The 21,256-nt window shown below is 52.8% G+C and overlaps 4 protein-coding genes across 4 annotated transcripts; 1 reads left to right on the top strand and 3 right to left on the bottom strand.

The window, feature by feature from the left end:
• Window positions 1-4,336: 4,336 nt before the first annotated feature.
• Window positions 4,337-7,946, bottom strand: SMAC4_00344 (uncharacterized protein; the record flags this gene model as incomplete). Its single annotated transcript, XM_003351751.2, has 5 exons — window positions 4,337-5,354; window positions 5,432-5,652; window positions 5,900-6,958; window positions 7,021-7,252; window positions 7,414-7,946. 5 exons carry the CDS (start codon window positions 7,944-7,946, stop codon window positions 5,261-5,263), a joined length of 2,139 nt encoding a protein of 712 aa, XP_003351799.1. The 3' UTR covers window positions 4,337-5,260.
• A 393-nt stretch (window positions 7,947-8,339) lies between these two features.
• SMAC4_00343 (uncharacterized protein) lies at window positions 8,340-9,749 on the bottom strand. The gene is made up of 2 exons (XM_003351750.2): window positions 9,208-9,749; window positions 8,340-9,147 (listed from the first exon to the last, which is right to left on the bottom strand). The coding sequence occupies exons 1-2, from the start codon at window positions 9,578-9,580 to the stop codon at window positions 8,510-8,512; spliced, it is 1,011 nt and encodes a 336-aa protein (XP_003351798.1). The 5' UTR covers window positions 9,581-9,749; the 3' UTR covers window positions 8,340-8,509.
• Window positions 9,750-9,882: 133 nt separating this feature from the next.
• On the top strand, window positions 9,883-13,087 carry SMAC4_00342 (uncharacterized protein). Its single transcript, XM_003351749.2, has 3 exons — window positions 9,883-10,306; window positions 10,375-10,821; window positions 10,881-13,087. The coding sequence occupies exons 1-3, from the start codon at window positions 10,007-10,009 to the stop codon at window positions 12,876-12,878; spliced, it is 2,745 nt and encodes a 914-aa protein (XP_003351797.1). The 5' UTR covers window positions 9,883-10,006; the 3' UTR covers window positions 12,879-13,087.
• Window positions 13,088-15,434: 2,347 nt separating this feature from the next.
• On the bottom strand, window positions 15,435-20,010 carry SMAC4_00341 (uncharacterized protein). The gene is made up of 3 exons (XM_003351748.2): window positions 19,489-20,010; window positions 19,198-19,428; window positions 15,435-19,136 (listed from the first exon to the last, which is right to left on the bottom strand). Exons 1-3 carry the CDS (start codon window positions 19,501-19,503, stop codon window positions 16,776-16,778), a joined length of 2,607 nt encoding a protein of 868 aa, XP_003351796.1. The 5' UTR covers window positions 19,504-20,010; the 3' UTR covers window positions 15,435-16,775.
• Between the last annotated feature and the right edge of the window lie 1,246 nt (window positions 20,011-21,256).

Genomic DNA, 21,256 nt, shown 5'->3' with positions numbered 1-21,256 from the left:
GTTTATGCCTTGTGCCGTCTTGACACACTGCACTGCTTGGTGGTTTACACCCAGAGAGCCGGAACCAGTGCAATACCGAGGACCAGCATTGGTTTTATATCTCTGTCGGTCTTGTTGCTCTTTTTATGCGCACCGTGATAAAGTCAGGAGCTTTGTCCTTGGCTGGCGTTTTCTGTGGTGGTGGTGATGCATATAGTGTAGTCGCCGTCGTCGGCGGCCCGGATGGACTCGTGGCCGACGTAGCGATCGATGTTGAACCTTAAAATTATCGACTACATCCATGCCGCCGCATTCGACTCCTCATTTTCAGCCGTCAAGGTACATACCATATATCGTCAACAAACCGACCTACACTACGGATTTCAGGTCGCCGTTTAGCGGGTCCCTCTCTTGGCTTCTTTTCTGTATGGTTTTTTTTTTTAACCGCAGTTCACTGACACAGGGTGTCGATTTTCGAGTCTTTGTCTCAAACTGACTCGTCCACAGCAGCAGCAGCTCCTCCTATCGAGAACTAGGGACCTGGCTCCTGGAATAGATGCTGGATAGGCGATGAGCAACCATTCATCCATCGATCGCTTACCCAACTCTGTTTAGCCTAGTGTCCTAGTCATTTTTTCGCTTAAGATGAAGAAACGATTCGCGAAGTAGGCACGAGTATTCGAAAAACTCCGAGCGCAGCCAGGGCATCCAAGTCGAGAACAAATGGAAGCGAGTAACAAGCGGTTGGTAAGCAAATCCTTGTCCCCTTATTTACACTATGGTGCTGTGGCCTGTGGGTGTGCGTGGTGGGCGATCCGGCCCTGTTGGACCGTACGGAAACCCAGCCGAACTCACAACTCACTGAACCGAACCGGGATATAGTACGGCGAGACGGGAGGAGTAATGGCGGCGGACGGACGCAAGTGCGCAGAAACTGGAACTGGTTTCGAGTCGCTGTACCTAGGTAGTTTGGACGGCGACTCGTCGGTTCATCTGCTGCTGCGTGCTGTCGTCGTCTGTCGTCACCACGGCACCGCTGCTTTCCTTCCCCCTTTACCTTTGGGCTAGTTGCTTTTGAATGACACAAAAACCCTGGTCACATAACCTCCGATCGAGTGCTGTCAGTCTGCAAGATGAGGATCTTGCGCAGCGTGCGCGTTGAAGATGGAAGAGTGGGTACTCCCGTCGTTTTTCTCCTGTGCAGTAGTGTTTTTTCTTGGACGAGCCATACAGCCAGTTGCGGTCGTCGTCGTCGTCGATCGTCAGAACCGACAACTTCCCTTTCCGTCACAATTGCTCGTGGAGAATTCCTAACAGTGGGGTAAAATAGGCCCTACGACCAAAAAAGGGGGACGGGATTGGTTTCTAACCCGACCGCAGGCTCTACTCTACTATGAGGTAGCCGTACAGGCGGACTAGTGCGACTTCCGTCCCCGCCGTCGTGGGTGGCCCGTGATCCCGTCTTGCCCCGTCTAGGCATGTGGTTCTGTAGGTCATTTTGAAGCCATTCGGAGTCCGACGTGGGATACCATCACCGATGCCCGATATATACCGAGAGCGCGTGAGCGTGAGACATGCCCGAGAAGACGGGGCTGAGTGTTCCTTGAGAGATGTTGAGATGTTGAGAACCTGCTACCTAATGAATGCCATTTCTAAGTAGTATAGTACTCACAAGAATATGATATGATCGAGGCTCAAGTACTATGATTCTCCCGTGGGCTATAGTAGCTTACAGTAAGACCTTAATGTTTAAGATCTGGTCTACCACTTACGAATGAAGGACCCGTTCCCGCTTACGGAAGGTTTTGTTTTCGTGGCGACATGGATATTTTGTCTCAAGACAACAACTTCCATCTCGGCTGAGGAGCTGAAAGGTCCGTGCGATATCTATCTGCTGTACCTATGTAGTATCTTGACTTTGTGAAAACTATAGATGTCAGACATGTCCAAATCGAGAAATCAATAGAGAAGCCGCTGCATCCATCTCGCTTTCGCTCTCTCTGACACTTTAGTAACTGACGTTTTCGCATTTCGAAACAACACTGCCTTCCGAGCTTCCTTCCAGGTCCCCGAACTCGGCGTTTTCGTGCGCAGGCGTAGGTACCCACCACGATATTTGCTCTCTTTTCCTTTTTCGACCATTGCGACACTACACTGCAAAGACAGTGCTGAGATGCATATGCAAGTTAAAAACATACAATGTGTGATTTGCTAGCGAGGGGGAATGCAGTGTCATGATAATCGAGGGGTGTTGCCCTGGGAGCCTGGGTCCCTGACGACTGACGAGGAAGATGATGAGCCTCTTTGAGCCTCCATGGCGGCGCTGGGGCTGTCCGGTGCCTCTCCAGTTGTGACCCACTTTATGTAGTTATGTGATTTGGGGCCTATAGCTACAAAAACTGGGCTGTTGCAGGCATCCCTTGTATGTAAGTCTTCTTTTTCTTTAACCTACTTTTGATGGATGCAACCACATCACTATTTACGGTGCATTTCTGCTTGAGAGTGAGAGGACACAGAGGACGGGGATTCAACTGGATGGATGGGAAGTGGAAGGCGCAACCAGGGCGCAAGCAACTATAGGTGGTGCACCTCATGCATGCTGCATCACAGCAGCAGCAGCAGCGACAATAACAACTTCATAGGACGTTAGGAACTGCATCAACAATGGCAACGGCTGAGAAGAAGACAACGGACGGCAGGGCAGAGTTGTGGTTGGTGTGAGGAGCCAATAGCTGGTCGACGGCAGGATTCAGAAATAGAGCGCGGCTATCTAGCATCGGATGACTTTCAAAGTGATTGATCATCCGCTCCCTCGGTCGGCGTTGAGGCAATGTCGAGGGAGGGAGGGAGGGAGGGAGAGAGGGCCTTCCTTTTTTTCCCTTTTGTTTTTGCTTTTGGAGGGGGAAGCATGGCGTTCTGGAAAGAGTCAGACCATTCATAATCCATCCGTCTTTCATTTTCCCGCGCCCCGTGCCCCGTGCCTCGTGCCCGGACGGAATCTTGAAATGAAGCGAGATGTGACGAGGCAGGTTCCGTGTATGTGATTGATCTCTCGATAGTACATGAGTGGTAGTCTGTTAGTGTATGGCGCGCACGGGCGTTCGGTTCGCAGACACGTTAAAGTCAAAGGTCGTCTCAAGGACAAATCCGGGGCAGGGGTGGGGGGGGGGGGGGGGGGGGGGGGGGGGGCATGGAGAAGAGAGAATCGTGGAAAGCGGAGAATACGAGGTTTTGGTGATACTGTTGGACAAGGTGAAAGTTGTTGGATGTTACCGTGCCCCCATGAATGAATCAAGTCAAGTGCGACAGATCACAAAGTCGCAACAACAACAACTCCAGCCAAAGGGACCACGGGCATGGACCATCACGGGGACCCCCTTCCAGAGTCAGCATTTAGGACTTAAGGACCTTTACTCGAAGATGGGAGGGAAAAGGCGTGGGAAAAAGCTCCGGTGGTAGGTATATACTGATCTTGTCAAGTCTCGCGTGCAAAAAGGTAGGACGGCTCGTTCGAGATTGGTGTAGTTTCGTAGTCTTGTCAAGTTGCACTGATGATGCTGTAGATAACCTCCTTCTACTCTGCCTCCTTGTCTTCCGATGGGCCATTGGAGGAGCCCACGAGGTGGTAACGATGAGGGGGCAGGGCCAAGCTTTTTTTCGGAGGTCATTCAGCAAGGTTCAACCGTTCAATGAAACCGGGAATTGGTAACACCCCGCCACCGCAGCGCGTGCTCGTCGTCTGTCGTCGTCGTCGTCGTTGGAGTGTCTCGAAAAAGTTTCCTTATCGCGGTTTATCCTCACGGAGTAGTACTCACTGTTCTACATGCACAGTTGTGCTACAAGGCTAAAACAATGGGGGATTGAATGCACCTGAATCTCATTTTGGTCGGTCCAGATGTGGAATGGCATTTTGATATAAGAGGAAGCGACAGGAAAGAGTTTGTTTTCCACAGCAACTGTTCCGGTCAAGGCGAAACGATGCAATGCCTTCCTTCCGTACTCTTTGCCTCGACGCTGCCAACTCATTCGTTCAGTGCATTACTCGTCGAGTCGTCGTCTCCGCCCGTTCCTTCTCGAGATTTGAATCTTTTTTGAGTTTTTGGAGTTGTGAAGAGATGCCTAAAAGAGGGGGGCAAGGGGATGTCCCCGCTTTTGGTCAGTGGTCACTGCATTCTTGGCGCTTTGACAGGGGTCCAAAGTGCAGGTGCATTTTTGAGAGAGGGTGGGGCCATGATGGGCTTCCGCAATTGCCCCACACCCTTCAACTTGAAACAGGGCAAAGCAAAGACAGGGCTTCCTATTCGCTGCCTGTCCTTCCTTCCATCTTTTTGACTTTCAACCTCTCTCGAGCCTCTCTGGCCCAGACTTCTCACTTCATCCTCTTTTTCGGGTTTCATGCTTCATGCTCCTTCCTTCTCACCTTGCACACATAGAAGCTGGGGGTACACAGACTCAAATTCGATTGATGACAGAAAACGACTCACATCAGAGACATCGCAAGGAAAGGAAGCCACTGACTGACTGACTGACTGAGCTTCCAGTACTGCCTTTTCCGGCTTCTTTCCTGGCTCAGTTCCAGTTCGGGGCAAGGCCCCATTCCCGTTCCCCGTTCAGTTTCTCACAAGAGACATGCTCACCCAACCGAGTAACCTCACCTCATCAACCTCACTTCTGAGTTTTGACTCTGCACAAGTACACGACATATTATACTCTACTCTGAAGACAAACGAATAGGAAAACTAGGCTGGCCTAACACTGATAGTGTAGGTAATGGAGCACAGAACGAGCCAGAGTAGGTACTATACTAGACACGGGAATATCTCCGACTGGTCCCAAAGTTGTTGTTCTTTGCAAATTAAACTGAGGTTGCCCAAACCCCAAAAAGAGCCTCCTGCCTGCCTTTTCGCCTCTTTTTGCCTCCTAATACATACATAGTGCACATACGTGGCATGCCGTGAGCGCAACTCGCTTACTACTCGCTTCGTATGCCTAGATTCCGTAAACTTCTTCGCTTATGTCGCTGTATAGTATCTTTGTGTGTGCCTGGTACCTGCCCGCTCTGAAGAGTGACGGGAGACGCCATTCAGACACGCAGACATATCCCCATCAAGCTTTGATCGGCCCGCTCTTCTGGAAAGGTTCTTACTCGCCCGTAATACCATACCCGTGATATCCGTTCCGTACCTGGTGCCTGGCCTGAAATTCTTCACTTGATCGGGCTGCGTTGCGTCCGTCCCTTGCTTGCTTGCTTGCTTACGCTGTGTCATCATCATCATCATCATCATGACTCCAACGCCAAGCTTGAAACGTCTGGATACCTCAAGTCGGCATTCTCCTCCAGGAACTCCATCCACCTCTTGAGAAATGCGCTACCCCTGTCGTTGTGAAGAAAAAGTCAAGTTAGTCATTGATCAAGCCTACCTGGAGGGTGTTGTAGCGTAGTACTACTTACTTCTTGACCGTCTCCGAATCACCAATAACCGTCAACGACCGCTTCGGCCGCGTCATGGCAACGTTCAGCCGTCGTTTCTCGCCCAAGAAACCGACTGCGCCTTCGTCGTTGCTGCGCACCAGGCTGAAGATGACTGCCTCCTTCTCTCTGCCTTGGAATCCATCTACACTGCCGAGTTCGATGCCGGGGAACTCGTCCTTTAGGGGCGCTAGGATGCTCAACTGTGTAATCACACAAACACCAAAGAGAAGTTGGTCAGTTGTCAATGCCGTGTAATGCGTTTTTCCATGCCGTGGCCTGGGCGTACACAACAGAACACGTTGTTTCATGCAAAGCATACGGGCTGTTGTGCCGTGGTAGGCTTCTTTCTCTCCTGGTTCCAAAAGAAAGAGAGGAGAAGACCAAGGGGGGGAAAAGAAGGGGAACAAACAGGCAGACTGGAACCAAGGCAAGGGTAACTGAACATACCTGAGCATTATACGGCGTCACGACCGCAATGTCCTCTGGTCTAACCCCCGCCTCGACCAGGCTACGCACATGCTGTTTTACCAGTGCCGCCTCCATCTCATTGCTCTTACTCTCGCCGTGAAGACTTCTCTTGATGGCCTTTTTCTTGTCTGTCGCAGATCCGTTGTTGTCCAGCTCTTCCTCGTTCTTCTCCGGGAAGTCACCGCCCTGCGTATCAATGAAAACCAGCGGCTCGGTGGTATCGTCGTTGTCTTCGACTTCGTACAGCAAGTCCTTGAGCAAGCGCTCCCTGACATGCTCAGCGGCCACGAGCTTAGACTCGTAGAGCTCGTCCGAGGGAAAACGCATGATCTTCTCGTGCATGCGGTACTGCGTGGTAAGCATCCTCTTGATGGCAGGGCCATGCAAGGCCAGCAGTCTGTCAAACAGCGTCGTTTCCAGCGTCGGTCCCCTTTCCTTGGGCTGGTCTCCTTTGGAGGCCTTGGAGTTCAACGATTTGATCGTCGGCGGCAGCTGCAGGTGGTCACCCGCCAACACCGCCTTCTTCGCCCACAGCAGGGGTACCCAACACTGCGCCTCCAGCGCTTGGCTGGCCTCGTCGATGATCACCACGTCAAACTCCTCGTTCTTCAGATGGTAGCCCCCCGCGCCGTGCAGCGTCGCTAGCACGACTTTGCTCCGGCCTACCAGGTCGCTGACGCAGCGCCGCTCCCGCTCGCGGTATTCCTTGCGCAACTCCTTCAGCTCCGTGTAAACGACTCGGCGCTCACGCCCGTTGCGCGTCTTTCGGATCGAGGCTTGCTTGGCATCCATCTCGGCGCGCACATCCTTGACGATGGCGCCAGCGTCCGAGGTCGTGGTGAGGACGTCGAGCGAGTGTGAGAGGACGGAGGGGAGAAGGCGGGCTGGGTGGCCGAGGCGGAGGATGGGTAGCTTGTGTGGCGAGAGTCGCTCGACGATGTTGTCGACGGAGATGTTGGAAGGGCCGCAGACCAGGATTCGGAGGTCACGTCGGAGAAGTTGGAGGATTAGTTCGATTAGGGTGTGAGTTTTGCCGGTCTGTTGTTGTGAGTTAGCTAGATTACGGGTAGAAGAGGGGGGAAGAGGTTGAGTGAACATACGCCGGGAGGACCATGGATGAGAGCTATCTCCCTCGAGGCCAAGGCAAACCGAATAGCATCCTTTTGAGAGTCGTTCAGTGTAGGATCAACCCACTCAATATTGCCAACCTCTGGGTCATTAATGAGGTCCGCCGGGACAGGTGAGGGTGATGACTGTCCAAAAAGGACTCTGATGAACATGGAGTGTTCCGACTCGCTCATCTTTTGAAGCTTCTCCATAGTTCCGTTCATCCTGTAATTCTCATGTCAGTTGACAATTGCTTTGTATCCTCACCAAATCCCCGTCTCCCATCCTCTTGCCCCTTTTTCACCTTCCTCTCACCCACTACCAACCTTAACCAGCCGACTCTTTTCATCCCTCATTTCACTTCACATCAGTCATCACAAACTCACCTCCGATAAGTAACATCATCAGCCAACTTAACCATCCAAACCCTTCCACTACCTCCCACCCCGCCGGCCCCAACCACATTTTCCTCCCCCTTATCCTCATCCAGCGCCACGCCCACCACCCCCCTGCCCACCCTCGTCACCACGCCCTTCGCGCCCTTCTTCTCCAACTCCCTGACCTCTCTCCTCTTCGCGCTCCCCGCCGGCTGTTCAGACACCAGCACGATATCGCCCGTCCTGATTCCATGTTCTGGTAATTCCGGTCCATCATATCCTCCTTTTGGGGGGTTTCCACTGGAAGCAATAACGGTAGCAGAATCAGGACCGAGTTCCAACACCGTCTTGCCGCCGTAGCCGGTCCGCTGGGCGTTGACGACGAGATTGGTCAGCGCCAGACCGGCGCGCTGCAGTGCGGTGGGCGTGTGCGCGCCGACGAGCTCGGAGGTCTCGGCGATTTCGGCGGCGAGCTCCGAGGAGAGGAGGGTGAGTTGGGTGGAGGCGAAGGAGGGGATGTCAACTGGTTTTGAGGGCGGCATTTTGAATGGAAGAGGAGTAATGAGGTGATGAAAGCCGGGTCCGGGGCACGGGGTGGAGGTTGGAACTTGGAAGGGTGTTCGCGGCGGAGCGGGGCCGGGAAACGGGACTGGAGTAATGACGAACGGCCGCGTTGCGGCTTCGAAGGGTCCTGCTGGGGTTTGCTTGGCGAGGTTGGTGATACCATATGCTTTGGTGCGCTTGTCTTTGAAATAGGCGAAAAGTCAATGGTTCATGATGTGGTTCGTTTGAGTTGAACCATAAAGTAATGTGAGCATTGCAGTGATTTGGTGTGTTGAGATCATCATTCCTTCCTTTGTTAAGGATTTTGGTGGAGATGCACAAAAATCGTTAGCGGATGAATCGACTATGCATATGTCGCTTTTCAATGGAAACGCACACCATCTTATCCGCCCAAAAGATCTTTTAAACTGTATTTTTGGTTCAATGAATTAATGCTTGAAACATGCCGATTTGTCCTTTCCCCCCCTACTCCTCCCCGTTCCATCGCAAAAGCATAATTCTACAATGATGATACAACCCCTGTATTTACTGAGCCGCTCCTTCAAGACTGACCAGGCTCTCCCAGAACCTGCCAATCCGTAGATCGGTGGATGATATCGTCCCTTCCGATCGGTCTAGTCCCATCGTTCATCACAATAGCCTCGCGATTCCGATGTCTAATCCGCTGCTCCTCAGCACTCGTCTCCTGCGCCCGCGAAGCCCGACCCATGTTAATGGAGAGCAGAAGGTTATACCGGTCGCCGCTTGTGTCCATGAGGTTCAAGTTATCCGCCTGCTCAGCCGCAAAGTCGTCAGCCGCCTCTTGGGTGTAGAGACCACACTTGACCAGCACGGCCCTGCCCAACTCGGTCTTGCGCACCGCATCGGCAAGCTTCCTCATCTTGTTGTCCTTGTACAGCATGTAGTTGTGGAAGTTGCGCTGTCTGTCATCCTCGGTCCTGCCCCAATTCTGCTTGGACAGCCAACGTTCGACAAACTTGGAGCGAATCAGCATCTCTGGCCCATAGCTCCCAACTAGTTGATCGAGAAAGAGGAAGCAAATCTTCTCGGTGATATCCCTTAAAGGATAATCATCCCACCCCTCATTGTCTAGTACCTCCTGCTCCGGGTCCAGGGATAGCTCAAGGCACCGGACTATGGCGGAGTATGCTTTCCAGGTGTTAAGCATAGGAAGGACTCCTTGCGGCCAGGTTAGTTAGTAGATTGGATGGGGTTTCCATGTATTCTGGGAACACTCACGGGGAACGCAGATGATTGATAGAGCCCTCAAGTTCTTGACACGCTCGTCATAATCCGGACGGGTGATGCCCCGGAGCAACGTCTCGAGGATTTTGGGGTCACTTGCAGCCCTATCACAGATGATCTTGGCAGCCGTCTCCTTGATGGCGTGGTTGTAATGGCCCAGCAAGGTGTCCAATGTCTTCTCTTCGAGTGAGTCTTCAGTCTGCTGGGTGATGTACTGCGTCTTGGGCGGATTGGGAGTGACAATGGTCTCGTCTCGCCATCTTGCTAACCAAGTGTTCATGGCGAAGATGATCAGGCTCGCCGTGACGAAGCCGAGGCCGGTGAAAACCACCCTCTCATTTCGGAGAACGGAGGATTGCCAGCCCATAGTAACGGTATGGTGAAGAAAGATGCTCCTGCATAAGCTTGACTTGCTGTTGTTTTCTAGATCACATGGCGACTTTTGAGGTTGAGAGGTCTCTAAATCCTGGACAAGAGGATGACGACGGAGAGCTTTCTTTCAGTGGAGTGAGACACGCTGTAGAGCTTCAACTTTCGGCAGCTACAGTGCAGTACATGTGCTCCCTTCTCGTCTTCAGGTTGCTGCCCCTGTCAACTGTGACCGCCAAGAATTGCTGGTGGGGCCTTTCGATAAGATAAACACCCTTCACCTCCAAAATTTCTGAGAACCGCCGCCAAAGACAATTGATTGCCGGCCTCGCGATCGAACCCACTTCGCGACGCCATCTCTCTCCCGTCTTTCTCTCTCTCAACATTCCCCTGTCAAGTCAACAACCGAGACTTCTCAGCAAACATGGCCGGGTCTCAGCTTAAGAGGCTGAAGGCCTCCCTCAAGGACCAAGGCATTATTGGTCCCCAGAAATCCAAGAAGCAAAAGCGCCAAAACGCCCAGGATGCAAAGGCTTCCACGGACAAGCGACTCCAGCGCCACGAAGCTCTCGCCAGCATCAGAGAGCAGTTCAACCCCTTCCAGTTCAAGACCAGCGCCAGAGGACCCAAGTTTGAGGTCACCACCAACAAGCCCCAGAATGACAAACTCGCCAAGGGCATCCAAGGCCGCCCCGGCCTTGCGAAGGCCACCGCTGAACAGAGGGTTCGTTAATCCATTCCCATGGTTGCTGATTTGTGCCTGCTCTGATGCTAACCGTATGTCACGAACAGCGAAAAGAAACTCTGTTGGTCGAAATGCAACGGCGCAACAAGGTCGGCGGTATTGTCGATAGACGTTTCGGCGAGGACGACCCCAACATGACGCTAGAGGACAAGATGATGGAGCGTTTCGCCCGCGAGCAGATGAAGAGCCACAAGAAGAACACCGTCTTTGACCTGGAGGGTTCCGACGACGATGCGGAGCAGGTCACCCTTACACACGCCGGCAAGACTCTCTTTGACGACGACGACATGGAGGTTGGCCGTGACGATTTCGACGAGAACATTTCCGACATGGAATCCGACGATGAGCGTTCCGCCAGAAAGAAGTTCCTCAAGCGCCTGCGTGCCGAGGAGGAGGCCGCAGAAGGTGAAGGAGAGGATGGACAACCGGAAAGGAAGAAGACCAAGAAGGAGGTTATGGAGGAGGTTATCGCAAAGTCGAAGGCCTTCAAATACGTAAGGATCCCCCCTGAGGCGTCTGCTTCCAGTCACCTGCTAATCACTTTTTTCTACAGGAACGACAAGCCGCCAAGGAGGAAGACGAAGATCTACGAGTCGAGCTCGACAAGGAATTGAGACAAGTGCAGTCCCTACTTTTCCAGATGAAGCCGAAGGAAACGAAGGAACCCAAGGGCCCTGCCACGGTGGCAGGAATCGACTTGGAACAGCTCGAGAAGGAATACAACATGCGTCTTAAGCAGGCAACGCGCGAAGCCAGGGCCGAGGTTACCGACAGGACGAAGACCGAAGAGGAGAGGGCGGAGGAAGGAGTCAAGCGTCTCAAGGAGATGGAGGAGAAGCGACTCAGGCGCATGCGGGGCGAGGTCGTCTCGGATGACGAGGAAGAGGAGGAGCCGAAGAAGGGCAAGAAGAAGGGAGACGACCAAGAGGTACAAGACGAAGCCGATGAGGACGAGTTCGGCCTCGGCAAGGGTATCAAGCTACGAATGACCGCCACCGAGATGGGTTTGGACGACGAAGACGATTTCTTGCTCGAAGACGACCTTATCGCAAGCGGCTCTGAATTGGATATGGACGAGGACGACATGTCGGATGTCGAAGGAAGCGACGAGGAGGATGCTTATGATCCTGATGAGGACGAGCTTGTGAATGGTGGTGCGGACGGCGAGTCGGAAGAGGTGGCCACAAAACTTCACGCTCAGTCAAAAGCCGGCGATGAGGACGGCATACCATACACCTTCCCATGCCCCGAGAGTCACGAGCAGCTGCTGGATATTTTGGGAAATCTTCCCGTAGCAAAACTTCCAGTGGCCGTCCAGAGGATCAGAGCTCTCTATCACCCCAAGCTGAACGAAAAGAACAAGGAGCGTCTTGGGAACTTTACCCAGGCCCTCATTGAGCATATCGCTTACCTGGGCGACAATTTCGAGCCCACCTGGTTCCCTGCCATTGAGAACTTGATCCGCCACGTTCACTCGCTCGCAAAGACCTTCTTCGCCATTGAGGTATCCAAGGCTTACAGGGCACGTCTCGAGCAGATCAAGGAGGAGCGGCCACTGGCTCTTACTGTCGGCGACCTTATGCTTCTCACAGCTATTGGTACAACATACCCTACTTCTGATCACTTCCACCAGGTGGTAACCCCTGCGATGCTTTCCATCACCCGTTACTTGGGACAAAAGATTCCCCAGACACTCGCCGACTACTCGATCGGCGCTTACCTTTCGATCCTCGCCCTTCAGTATCAATCATTCTCCAAGCGTTACGTACCAGAGTTTATCAACTTCTGCCTCAACACTCTTTGCTCGCTCGCTGCTGAGAAGCCCAAGGAGAAGCTCGGTCTGTTCCCCGTACACGAACCCGCTGCTGGTATCCGTGTCAAGGGTGCCAGCAAGGTGACCGTCAGGAAGCTCAACTGCGGTGACTGCCAGCAGCCCAAGAGCACTCGCTTCGCCAGCGAGGACTCCGCTCAGAAGGTTGCCATCATCAGCACCATCACTTCCGTTCTCAGGACCGCCTCCGAGACGTGGTGCAAGCTCCCCGCATTCTACGAGACCTTCCAGCCTGCCCAGCGCGTGCTCCAACACCTGACTACCAAATCCAACGCCGCCCAGCTCCCCGCGGCCCTCGTCAAGCAGCTCAAGGACACAACAACGAGCATCTCTCGCTTGCTCCAGCTCGCCCAGGTCTCGCGCAGGCCGCTCGAGCTGCACCACCACAAGCCGCTCGCCATCAAGACGTACGTGCCCAAGTTCGAGGACTCGTTCGATCCCAACAAGCACTACGACCCCGACCGCGAGCGCGCCGAGATGGCCAAGCTCCGCGCCGAGCACAAGAAAGAGCGCAAGGGCGCGCTCAGAGAGCTCCGCAAGGACGCGGCCTTCATGCAGCGCGAGAATCTCAAGGTCAAGAAGGCCAAGGACGAGGCGTACGAGAAGAAGTACAAGCGCTTGGTGGCGGAGATCCAGGGATCCGAAGGCCAGGCGTCGAACGAGTACGCGAGGGAGAAGGCGGCCAGGCTCAAGAAGAACAAGACGGGAAACAAGTGGTAAATGGTTACCACTTCTTGACAGACGGTTCAGGGGTAGAGGATGTTGTGATCGGGGTTGGGATTGGATTGTTGTGGTCGGCGTTGCTGTTGCTGTTGCATACAAATCATCATCATTCTTCAGTGCAAGTGCAGTATTGGGATCATGGGCTAGAGATACCATGTCTGTTATATCATCTACTAGTGGGAGTTTCAAAATTATTTCTTCGTTACCAAACTTCCATATTCCATCTACTCTGCCGTTTACTTGTGATGTTTACACAACCCAACAATGTTAACCGGGTACACATCCCGACCTCGGACGTTCAAGAGTTCAACAAACCATCGCGGCCCCGGTTGTGGCTTTCAACAGTACGCGCAGAGCCTCATCCGAAAATCAAGCAGCAAAGGATTGCAGCTTCAATGTGTGGCGGTCCCGCCGCGGGCTACAATTCAAACAAAGGCATTCTTCATCCACTTCCTCCCCTTTTGCGACATAGGTACTGTAGCGCCAATGTTGGCCCAACATTTGACACGTTGGTTACGAACAATGAACGGCAACAACACAAACAACCGCCGCACGTCACCGACCACTGGACCCCGAGAGGACGCTGAAGTCGTTGAATCGATGGAAGTACCATCTAGGTACCGGGCTTGGGTTTCCGTCATTAACAACATGTATTTAACCCGGTCTGATATCCGCAAAGGTCCAACCGTCGATCGAAACCTTTGTATATATCTAGACGCTGTACCATAGACTCCAGTGTTGGTTATATCAATGCATCAGTTCCACAGTAGTGAGTGTTAATGAGGTCACTCATTCATTCACAGTCATGCGCGACCGGCGGGCGAGTCTTTCACTTTTCACTTTTCATTTCCATAACCCAAATCTCGCTCGCTCGCGCGCGGTTCGGTCTTTTAGACCTACTTTGTCGAAGAGCACAACAATTGTTCTTTGGAATAGAACGTCAGCTGATGATGTTTCGCGCCAGTTGGTGCAGTCGTTGTGGCCGGAACTTTGTGCAAGTGTAAGTTGGGTTGGGTTTGGGTTGGTCGGTTGGTTGGTTCCGAGCAAGATCATCAAGATAAAGATCAAAATCAAGATTTCCCGTCACGTCCTTTCAGGGCCCCCGTCCCCGCGTGCCCCGATTCCATCCCCGAGCGGCCGAATGAACCTCATACACCTCAGTTGATGGAAGACAGCGGGGGGGGGGGAATTAGACGCCGAGGCGAAGTTTGTTTATCGCAATCTTGACATTAATCGATTGCCCTTTTGGAGACAGACGATGGACTGTCTGCTGACGGATATTTCCACTACGTATCGAGTGTCGACCGTCTAGAGCCGCCCGTTGTTGTTGACTTGATACCCGACTGTTGATCTAGTTGGTGTAGTTGGCTGCCTCTGGCCATTATCGCGACCATACGATCAGGTGGCAAAGGTTGAGGGAAAGGAGTGGAGGAGCGAAGGAACAATGAAGTTGATCTGACAGACTAAAACGGGGCAAGCTGACTACGGGTTGGACACAAAGAGACCGCCCATGTCCATGAGCAGGCAAACCCAAGGGCATAAGGTCAAGAGTGAGGCCCAGCGAGGCCTGAAAGAGGCCTTGAATGACTTCTTCCATCTAATCTAACCTCACCTCGCTTCCATTCCCCTGATTTCATTCCTCGCTCTTTCGCCTCAATCATCAGATGTTATTACACTTGTCCTCAGTGGCCTTGCGGGCCTCGCCGCTTACTCAAAAAGTTCGGAGACTTGACCGATGGCCGACCCGACCAACTGGTCAACCAGACCAGCATCGAGCCGCCCAGCCGGCACGGTCTCATTGCCACCCGGACGAATGGACAGCCCGTTGTTGAGGCCCGGTAGGTTGCCTCTTTCCAGTTCTTCTCCTGAATATCTTCTACTCTGGTTTCAGCTCCAGATTCACTGTACTGTGCATCTAGGAAGAAAGTTACGACACTGTGCCCTGGGCATGCGGATGTGCTTGATTTTGTGAACTGCTGCCCAAAATGGAAGGAATCACTCATTCTGTACATCCCACTTCACAAAGGCAAATTGAAGTGAACTGGATAGAAATGGAAGGAAGAGGCAATGCGAGAGTGTCCATGCAGTGTTTCCTTCTCGATCGATTCCCAGAAACTTTGAAGTACGTAGAACTGTGGAAGGAACATGGGTCCTTCCTGCTGCCGTACCCGGAACATTTCTTGGCATCCATCACTCGTCACTTTCATCACTCTCGTCACTCTCGTCACACGTCCCGTTCCACCTGCCGCTAAGCGCCGAGTTTCCCTTTCGGTTTTTCTGTCCCAGTCTATCTATTCCAGTCTATCCCAGTCTCGCTTGCCATCCACACAGATCCTGTCTGCCCGTCTTTCTCTCTACGCGCGCGAAGCGTCGATTCATCTTCACGGCGGCTAGCATTCTCACTGTTTTGTTTCCTTGTCTCGCTTCCTTGAACTGCACACCCACACACCCTGACACTCACCCCTTCAGGCACTGACAGAGTAGACTCCCCAAATGGAAGTTCCATTGTCACTTACGCTAACACGCACACACAGCCACTTTTGTTCATGTGATGAGCCTGGCCAGCCTGGACAGTTCTAGCTCTAGCTCTAGCTCCAGGTCTTCAGGGTCTGACTGATGCCTGAGCCCTGAGGGTATGAATGAACGAGACGGGAGTCAGGAGTCGCCTCGCAGTCTGCTGATCTCTTACTGAAAACCGAACGTTGTTTCATGATCCATTCGTTTGGGCGGACACTCCGAAATTGAACCTTTGTCTGTTGATGGCAAAAGAAGGTCGTCGTTATGGGCCTGGCCTGGCTGTCCCGTCATTGGGTTTAAATTCATACCTCTTGCCTCTCGCCTCACTGAAAGCTGCTTGGCTCATGCCGAGGGTCAGAGTCTAACGTTGGTGGTTAGTCTTTGGACTCACCTAGCGTCGTTGTTGATCGGGCTGCTTCGGGCTGTGACCGTGATGTCGGATGTTTATCCCAAGGCGAAATATTTGAGGTCTACTATGTAGACCCAGGTGTGAATAGCATCAAGACGTATGATCACGGTGCGTACGTCTGAGAAGGCGAGAAAGGTAGGTGATTGTAATTTTGCTTTTCTTCATTTCCACCGCCTATTACGGGTTTGCCTAACTGACTAGCTAAGGTCGTTCCCAATCAAGATCTGCTCCCTCCGAGAGCCAGCGATCCTTCTGGATCAAGATCCAGAAAGTGGTGGCAGACAGTTCCTTCCCCTCTCTCCTTGTCCCCTCATGTCTGGTTTCTGCGTTTTTTCTTGTTTTGCCGCTGAGTGAAAATGCACACCAAATGTTGCCAGATGGTCAGAATTGTGCACTACTCAAAACGGCGGTCATATCTAGTAGTAGTTGAAAAAAAAGAGAGAGGAACAATCTGGACAAATTTGAAAAGAAGAGAAAGGTATCGAAGAGGTTCATAAATCGTCGTAAAATCGTGAGAAGTAAAACCAAGATACCCCAGTTCCTTCCTAGAGTTTCCACCACCGGATCAGGTGCTATGTTTTGGATGCCATAGACTGGTCTGACCGACCGTACACAACCTGTATCTACCATGTTCACCCCTTTTTACACGTCTCTTCCCTTCCCAATCCTACCAAAAGAAGGAAAAAGCCACAATAAAAACACACGCAGAGGATATAAAACGCCGTTAAATGTTGCTTGAGAAAACAAAAAAGTGGAAATGTAAACCAAAAAAAAGACATTTAACGGCTCAAAGTGGTATCTCAAGGTATCCCAATCATTCTTTTCCAAGATATCAGTAGAAGAAGAAGAGAAAGAAGCGAAGGTGTGAGGTGGGAGTTTTGTGGTAAAAAGGATGTAAACACCCTGGAAAGAACGAAAGGCGGGTATAACTGTGAAAAAGAAAAGACACAAAAAGGAAAGAAATCGTATCAAATCATGCTGCCGTTGACGACAACCTCGGCACCTTCACCCTTCTGCTTGAGCGCCTTAGCCAGCATCAACTCCCGCATCCAGTCAATGCGCTCATCTCTGCTCTTGACAGCAAAGTGGTGCATCTTTCCGGTGCCGTTAACGGCGCCTTGGATAGCGTTGCCGTTAGCAGCAGCAGCTGACGCCGCCGAAGGACCAGGGATGCTGTTCTCCCGCTTGCGCAGCTGCCCCTTTAGGGCAGCCTTGCCGTCCTGGGGAATCAGCTGGAAGCTAAAGGCGGCGATATCATTCTTGGAGTGGGCATCGCCGGAGCCGCGGCGGATGTGCATGGCCTTGAAGGCGGCGTTGAGCTTGGAGGTGTTGGCATTGCTGCTGCAGGCGATAGCATAATCGTCAATGTCAATGTACTCGAGCGTCTTGTTGTTGGCCGTGGCCGCGTCCTTGTGCATGGTCAAGCGGGTGCCACGGAGCTTGAAGTAGTGCTCGTGCCACTCATGACGGAGCATCTTGGTCTTGCGCTTCTTCATGAGGCCTTGGTAGGAGACGGCTTCGCCGTTCGTCATATCTTCCGTGGGCTGCGTGCTTGTGGGAGATAGGCGGCTTCCGCTATTGGAACTGTTGCTGATTCTATGGCTCTCGGTAGGGCTGGTACCGGCGCTCTTGCTTGGGGCAATGACTGCCGAGGAGCCAGGCATGGGAGCGATGGCACGCTCAAAGGTGGTGCGGTTGGTCTGGCTCCAAGGGTATTGCACACGGGGAGGGGGCTGCAGAGGGCGCTGTGTCTGAGTGGTGGCTCTCTGAGAGAAAGACTTGTTCTGCGGTTGCACGGCAGTGAGGGGTGTGACGATGTTGTTCTCATCCAGCGCAGGCATGACAGGGAACGAGGGCCGGCGGATAGTGGCGCGAGACATAGACCGCTGAGGAGCAGGGTTATGGCGGTAGTTCATGTCAGGCGGAACTGACTGAGAAACATCTCGAGAAATGATGGGGATGGAGGTCATGGTGACCGGAACATCCATCTCGGAGAAAGGGGTACCGAAGCGGTACACACCAACCGGGGTCGCTTCTTCGGAAGAAGCAGAGTGATCGCTCATCTCACGATACGAAGGGATTACCTGCGACTGACGACGAGCAGACTGCTGTGCACGAGCTGATACAGGTCCAGCTACAGCGCCACCCTCATTAGGGATGGCCAGCTTAGGAAGAGCACGCAACCTCGCATGGGGGCTTTGGGCTTGCTGTTGAGGGTACAGCTCGAACGGTGGTGTCGGAGGCACCTCGCTTGAGCCAACCGCATGGTGGTTCTGGAAGTCAAGGAACTGACGAACGTTGTCTTGGGGGTCCCGCGATATGACATTGCGCAGGGTGGCTTCCTGGAGATACTGGAGGGTTGGTTGATCTCCAGGTCCCATAACGTCTGATGATGCCACCACCGACGGGATGGCGTCCGAGACAGGACGAAAGGGGTCGATAGCCTCAGCCGTCTGCGGGTTTCCGGGATTACCCGCAACCATAATGAAACCGCCTTCATCAATGTTGACAAATGGGTGGTCCTTCTTGAACGCCTCAATCATCTTCTGGTTCCGCTTCCACTTGGCGCAGTTCTCGCCCTTGGAGCAACTGTGAGGCTTGGGCATGAGCTGCTCAATGCCAACAATGGAGACTGACTCAAGAGGAGAGATCACGTCATTGATCTTTGGCCTCACTTTGCTCGCCTTCCTCTTGGGCTTGTTTACGCTTTCGTTCCTCCGCAGCTCTCTCTCCACCTTGCGGTCCGGCTCATCCTCAATCGGGGTTTCGGGCTGGGGTTCCGGCTTCTGGATGTTCCTCATGGAGTGGATTTCGTTCCAAACTGTTGTCCGCATGCCAAAGGATGTGATTCCAAGCTCTTTCAGATCCTCAAACTTTAGTGTGATCAAGATGGATCCTGTGATATCGTTCTCCACAAATCTTTCGCAGGTAGTAAGCTCAACGCCGGCGTTGAACATCCATTGGGCAACCATCTCAGGAGTCCATTCAGGAAGGGTTCGTGTGTCGAGTTCGACATCGGTGAATCGGAAGGGCCCGGAGTCGCGCTTGCTCCTAGATGGAAGGGTCGTAAGATGGACGGTATGTTGCAGAAAGTGGTCATGTTCTTGGGCTTTCCGTTCCGTAACTGGCGATAGAGTCAAGGCGTTTTGATATTCGATGGAATGCAGTGACACGGAGCTGCGAAAAAGATGAGGCCCTCTGGGGCCTTCCACTTGCTTCATCTCCTCATATGGGAACGGGAACCCTCCTCTTTGGGGCACTGATCTTGGTGTTTGGACCTCATCATATGAAGACATGGTTGTGAAGCTTGGTTGACCGCCCGACTTTGACTTTTGCCTTTGTTAGCGGCCCGTATCACGGACTTGGAGATACTAGGTGCGAGCGACTTACTGAACCAATGCTGTTGCGAGGCGAGACTTCGTCATCATGAGCCAGATCCTCCATATCGCTGTAGATATCGTCCTCCTCCATTTCCCAGTCGGACTCCATGAATTCGGTGTATACTGAGTTTGGCCTATCCTTGACATTGTTGGTGGAGAAGAAGCTCTCAACCCGAGAGCCGGTCTTTTGGCGCATTTCGTTGTGGCGGTCATGCTCCCGCAAATGGTGGTGTAGGTTGTCCTGCAGCTTATGGTGAGCACTCGGCATCGCTGATTTCAAGGACATGTTGATATTGCTTACCATGTTGGCAGTCATGGTGGTTGAGATGTCTCCTATGGGTCTCGGGGTGACACAGGCGAGGGGTATGTATCAATGGCGGCCTGAAGCCACTTTTTCCGTTGAGTTTTTGCCGCTGCCGGCAGTGCCGATCTTTGTATCCTCGATATCGCTACTCTGCGCTGAAGGATGCGCTGAACCGGGGAGATTTAAGATGGATTGAACATGTGACTTTTTGTGGTATAACCCGCGTGGTCACAGTGAAAGAAGCCGAACCAGGAGGAAGGTCGACTGTGAGACGTTGACGGACAGCGGCAGAGAGTTATGTAGGGCGAATCGATGGTCAACCCACGATGTCGGCAAGCGCTTCAAGCTGTGGAGGAGGGTAACGAGGTAACCTCAGCGGTGCGGTGCAGGTATAGTACCTATGTAAGCCACGGGCCAGAAGACACTGGTCTCCAATCGATGTCTGGGCGTAAAGAAAAGGCGAACTGGGGGGTGCCCCTGTTGGGATAGGTGAAAAGCGAGACGGGATGGGATGTGATATGGGATGGATTGCAGCAACAGAACCAGATCGGTTCATGGATGGATTTGATGTTGAGAACAGGGCCAGTCCAGTGACAGTGGCAGCAGTCACCGGTGACAGGCACAGTGCAGCAGGTATACTACCGTCCAGAGTTTGAATCTTTTCCGGACCGTAGCACAGCAAGGAAGAACAGAGAGGAGAGAAAGAGAAAGAGAAAGAAAAGACTCGTCTCTCGGTCTCACTCTCGCCGTTGCTCGGCGAGAAGGGTGTGGTCTCCCGCTACGGGGTATAGCCCCCCCAGGCCATAAGCCTGATGGACATGGTTCAAGGGTATAAGGTACCGTCAGTAGCGCATGTCGAGCCCGGATGGTGTCCTCCATGGCCTGTCCTCCATCATGGCATGTCCTCCATTCACGGCCTCGATGGTGTGCATTCGGATGCCTGTCCAGTGATGCAGAGTGGCTTTTGGGCAGGACGAGCTCTGAGGATAAAATTAGCAGGGTCTAGTGTGGTATAGGTGTGAAATGCGTGTCAAGCCAGCATGGAGCACGCCAGAAGGGTGTCGACGGGCGGTCGGCGGGCAGTGGACGGGGTGCCATGAGGTGCTGGAGATGGGATGTGGACGTGGTGGTTGGCCTGGGCTTCACCTTGTTGGTTGGTTCAGTTGTTTCTCTCGTGAAAAGGCGGAATAGCAAAGTGGAAGGTCCCGTCGAGTTGTGCGAAGGAAGTGGAACTGCAGAGTCACGAAGAGTGACAAGACTTGGAAAGCGGGGCAACCGCGACGGTCTAACACGCGATTGGCTCAAAATTCTGTCGTGCAAGCACAGTAAAAGGGCACTTCTGGCTGCTGATTGGTCCTTGGGGGCGAAAATGCCCAGAATAGTCAATGCTAAGCGCCGAATGTGCCCTTTTGCGCTATTCCTTTTCAGACAGGTCTCCTGTCTTTTTTGTCTTCAGAATCCTCGGAACCCTCAGAATCGATACTTGTTCTTTTCAACATACGAAGAACCCTGAGCCAACCCTGGACCTAACCCTGGGCGCAAGTGGGCCGTGCCGATCTGCTGTCTGGTCCACCAGCCCACCTTCAACGTCCTGTCTCCGCCATCCACTCATCACCTCGATTTCAATGTCTCCGCAGCTCCAGAAGCGGAGTTCGACTAGACTTTCAGTGCCCCGTTTCTCTCCGAGTCGCCCTGGTTTTGTTTTTCAACTGCCAGGCATTCTGTCCCGTCTACAAGGGAACTAACTGACTGTCCAAAACAGCAA

This window comes from Sordaria macrospora, chromosome 1 (genome assembly GCF_033870435.1).
Source record: "Sordaria macrospora chromosome 1, complete sequence".
NCBI classification, from domain to species: Eukaryota; Fungi; Ascomycota; class Sordariomycetes; order Sordariales; family Sordariaceae; genus Sordaria; species Sordaria macrospora.
This window is presented reverse-complemented; position numbering and strand designations above follow the sequence as displayed.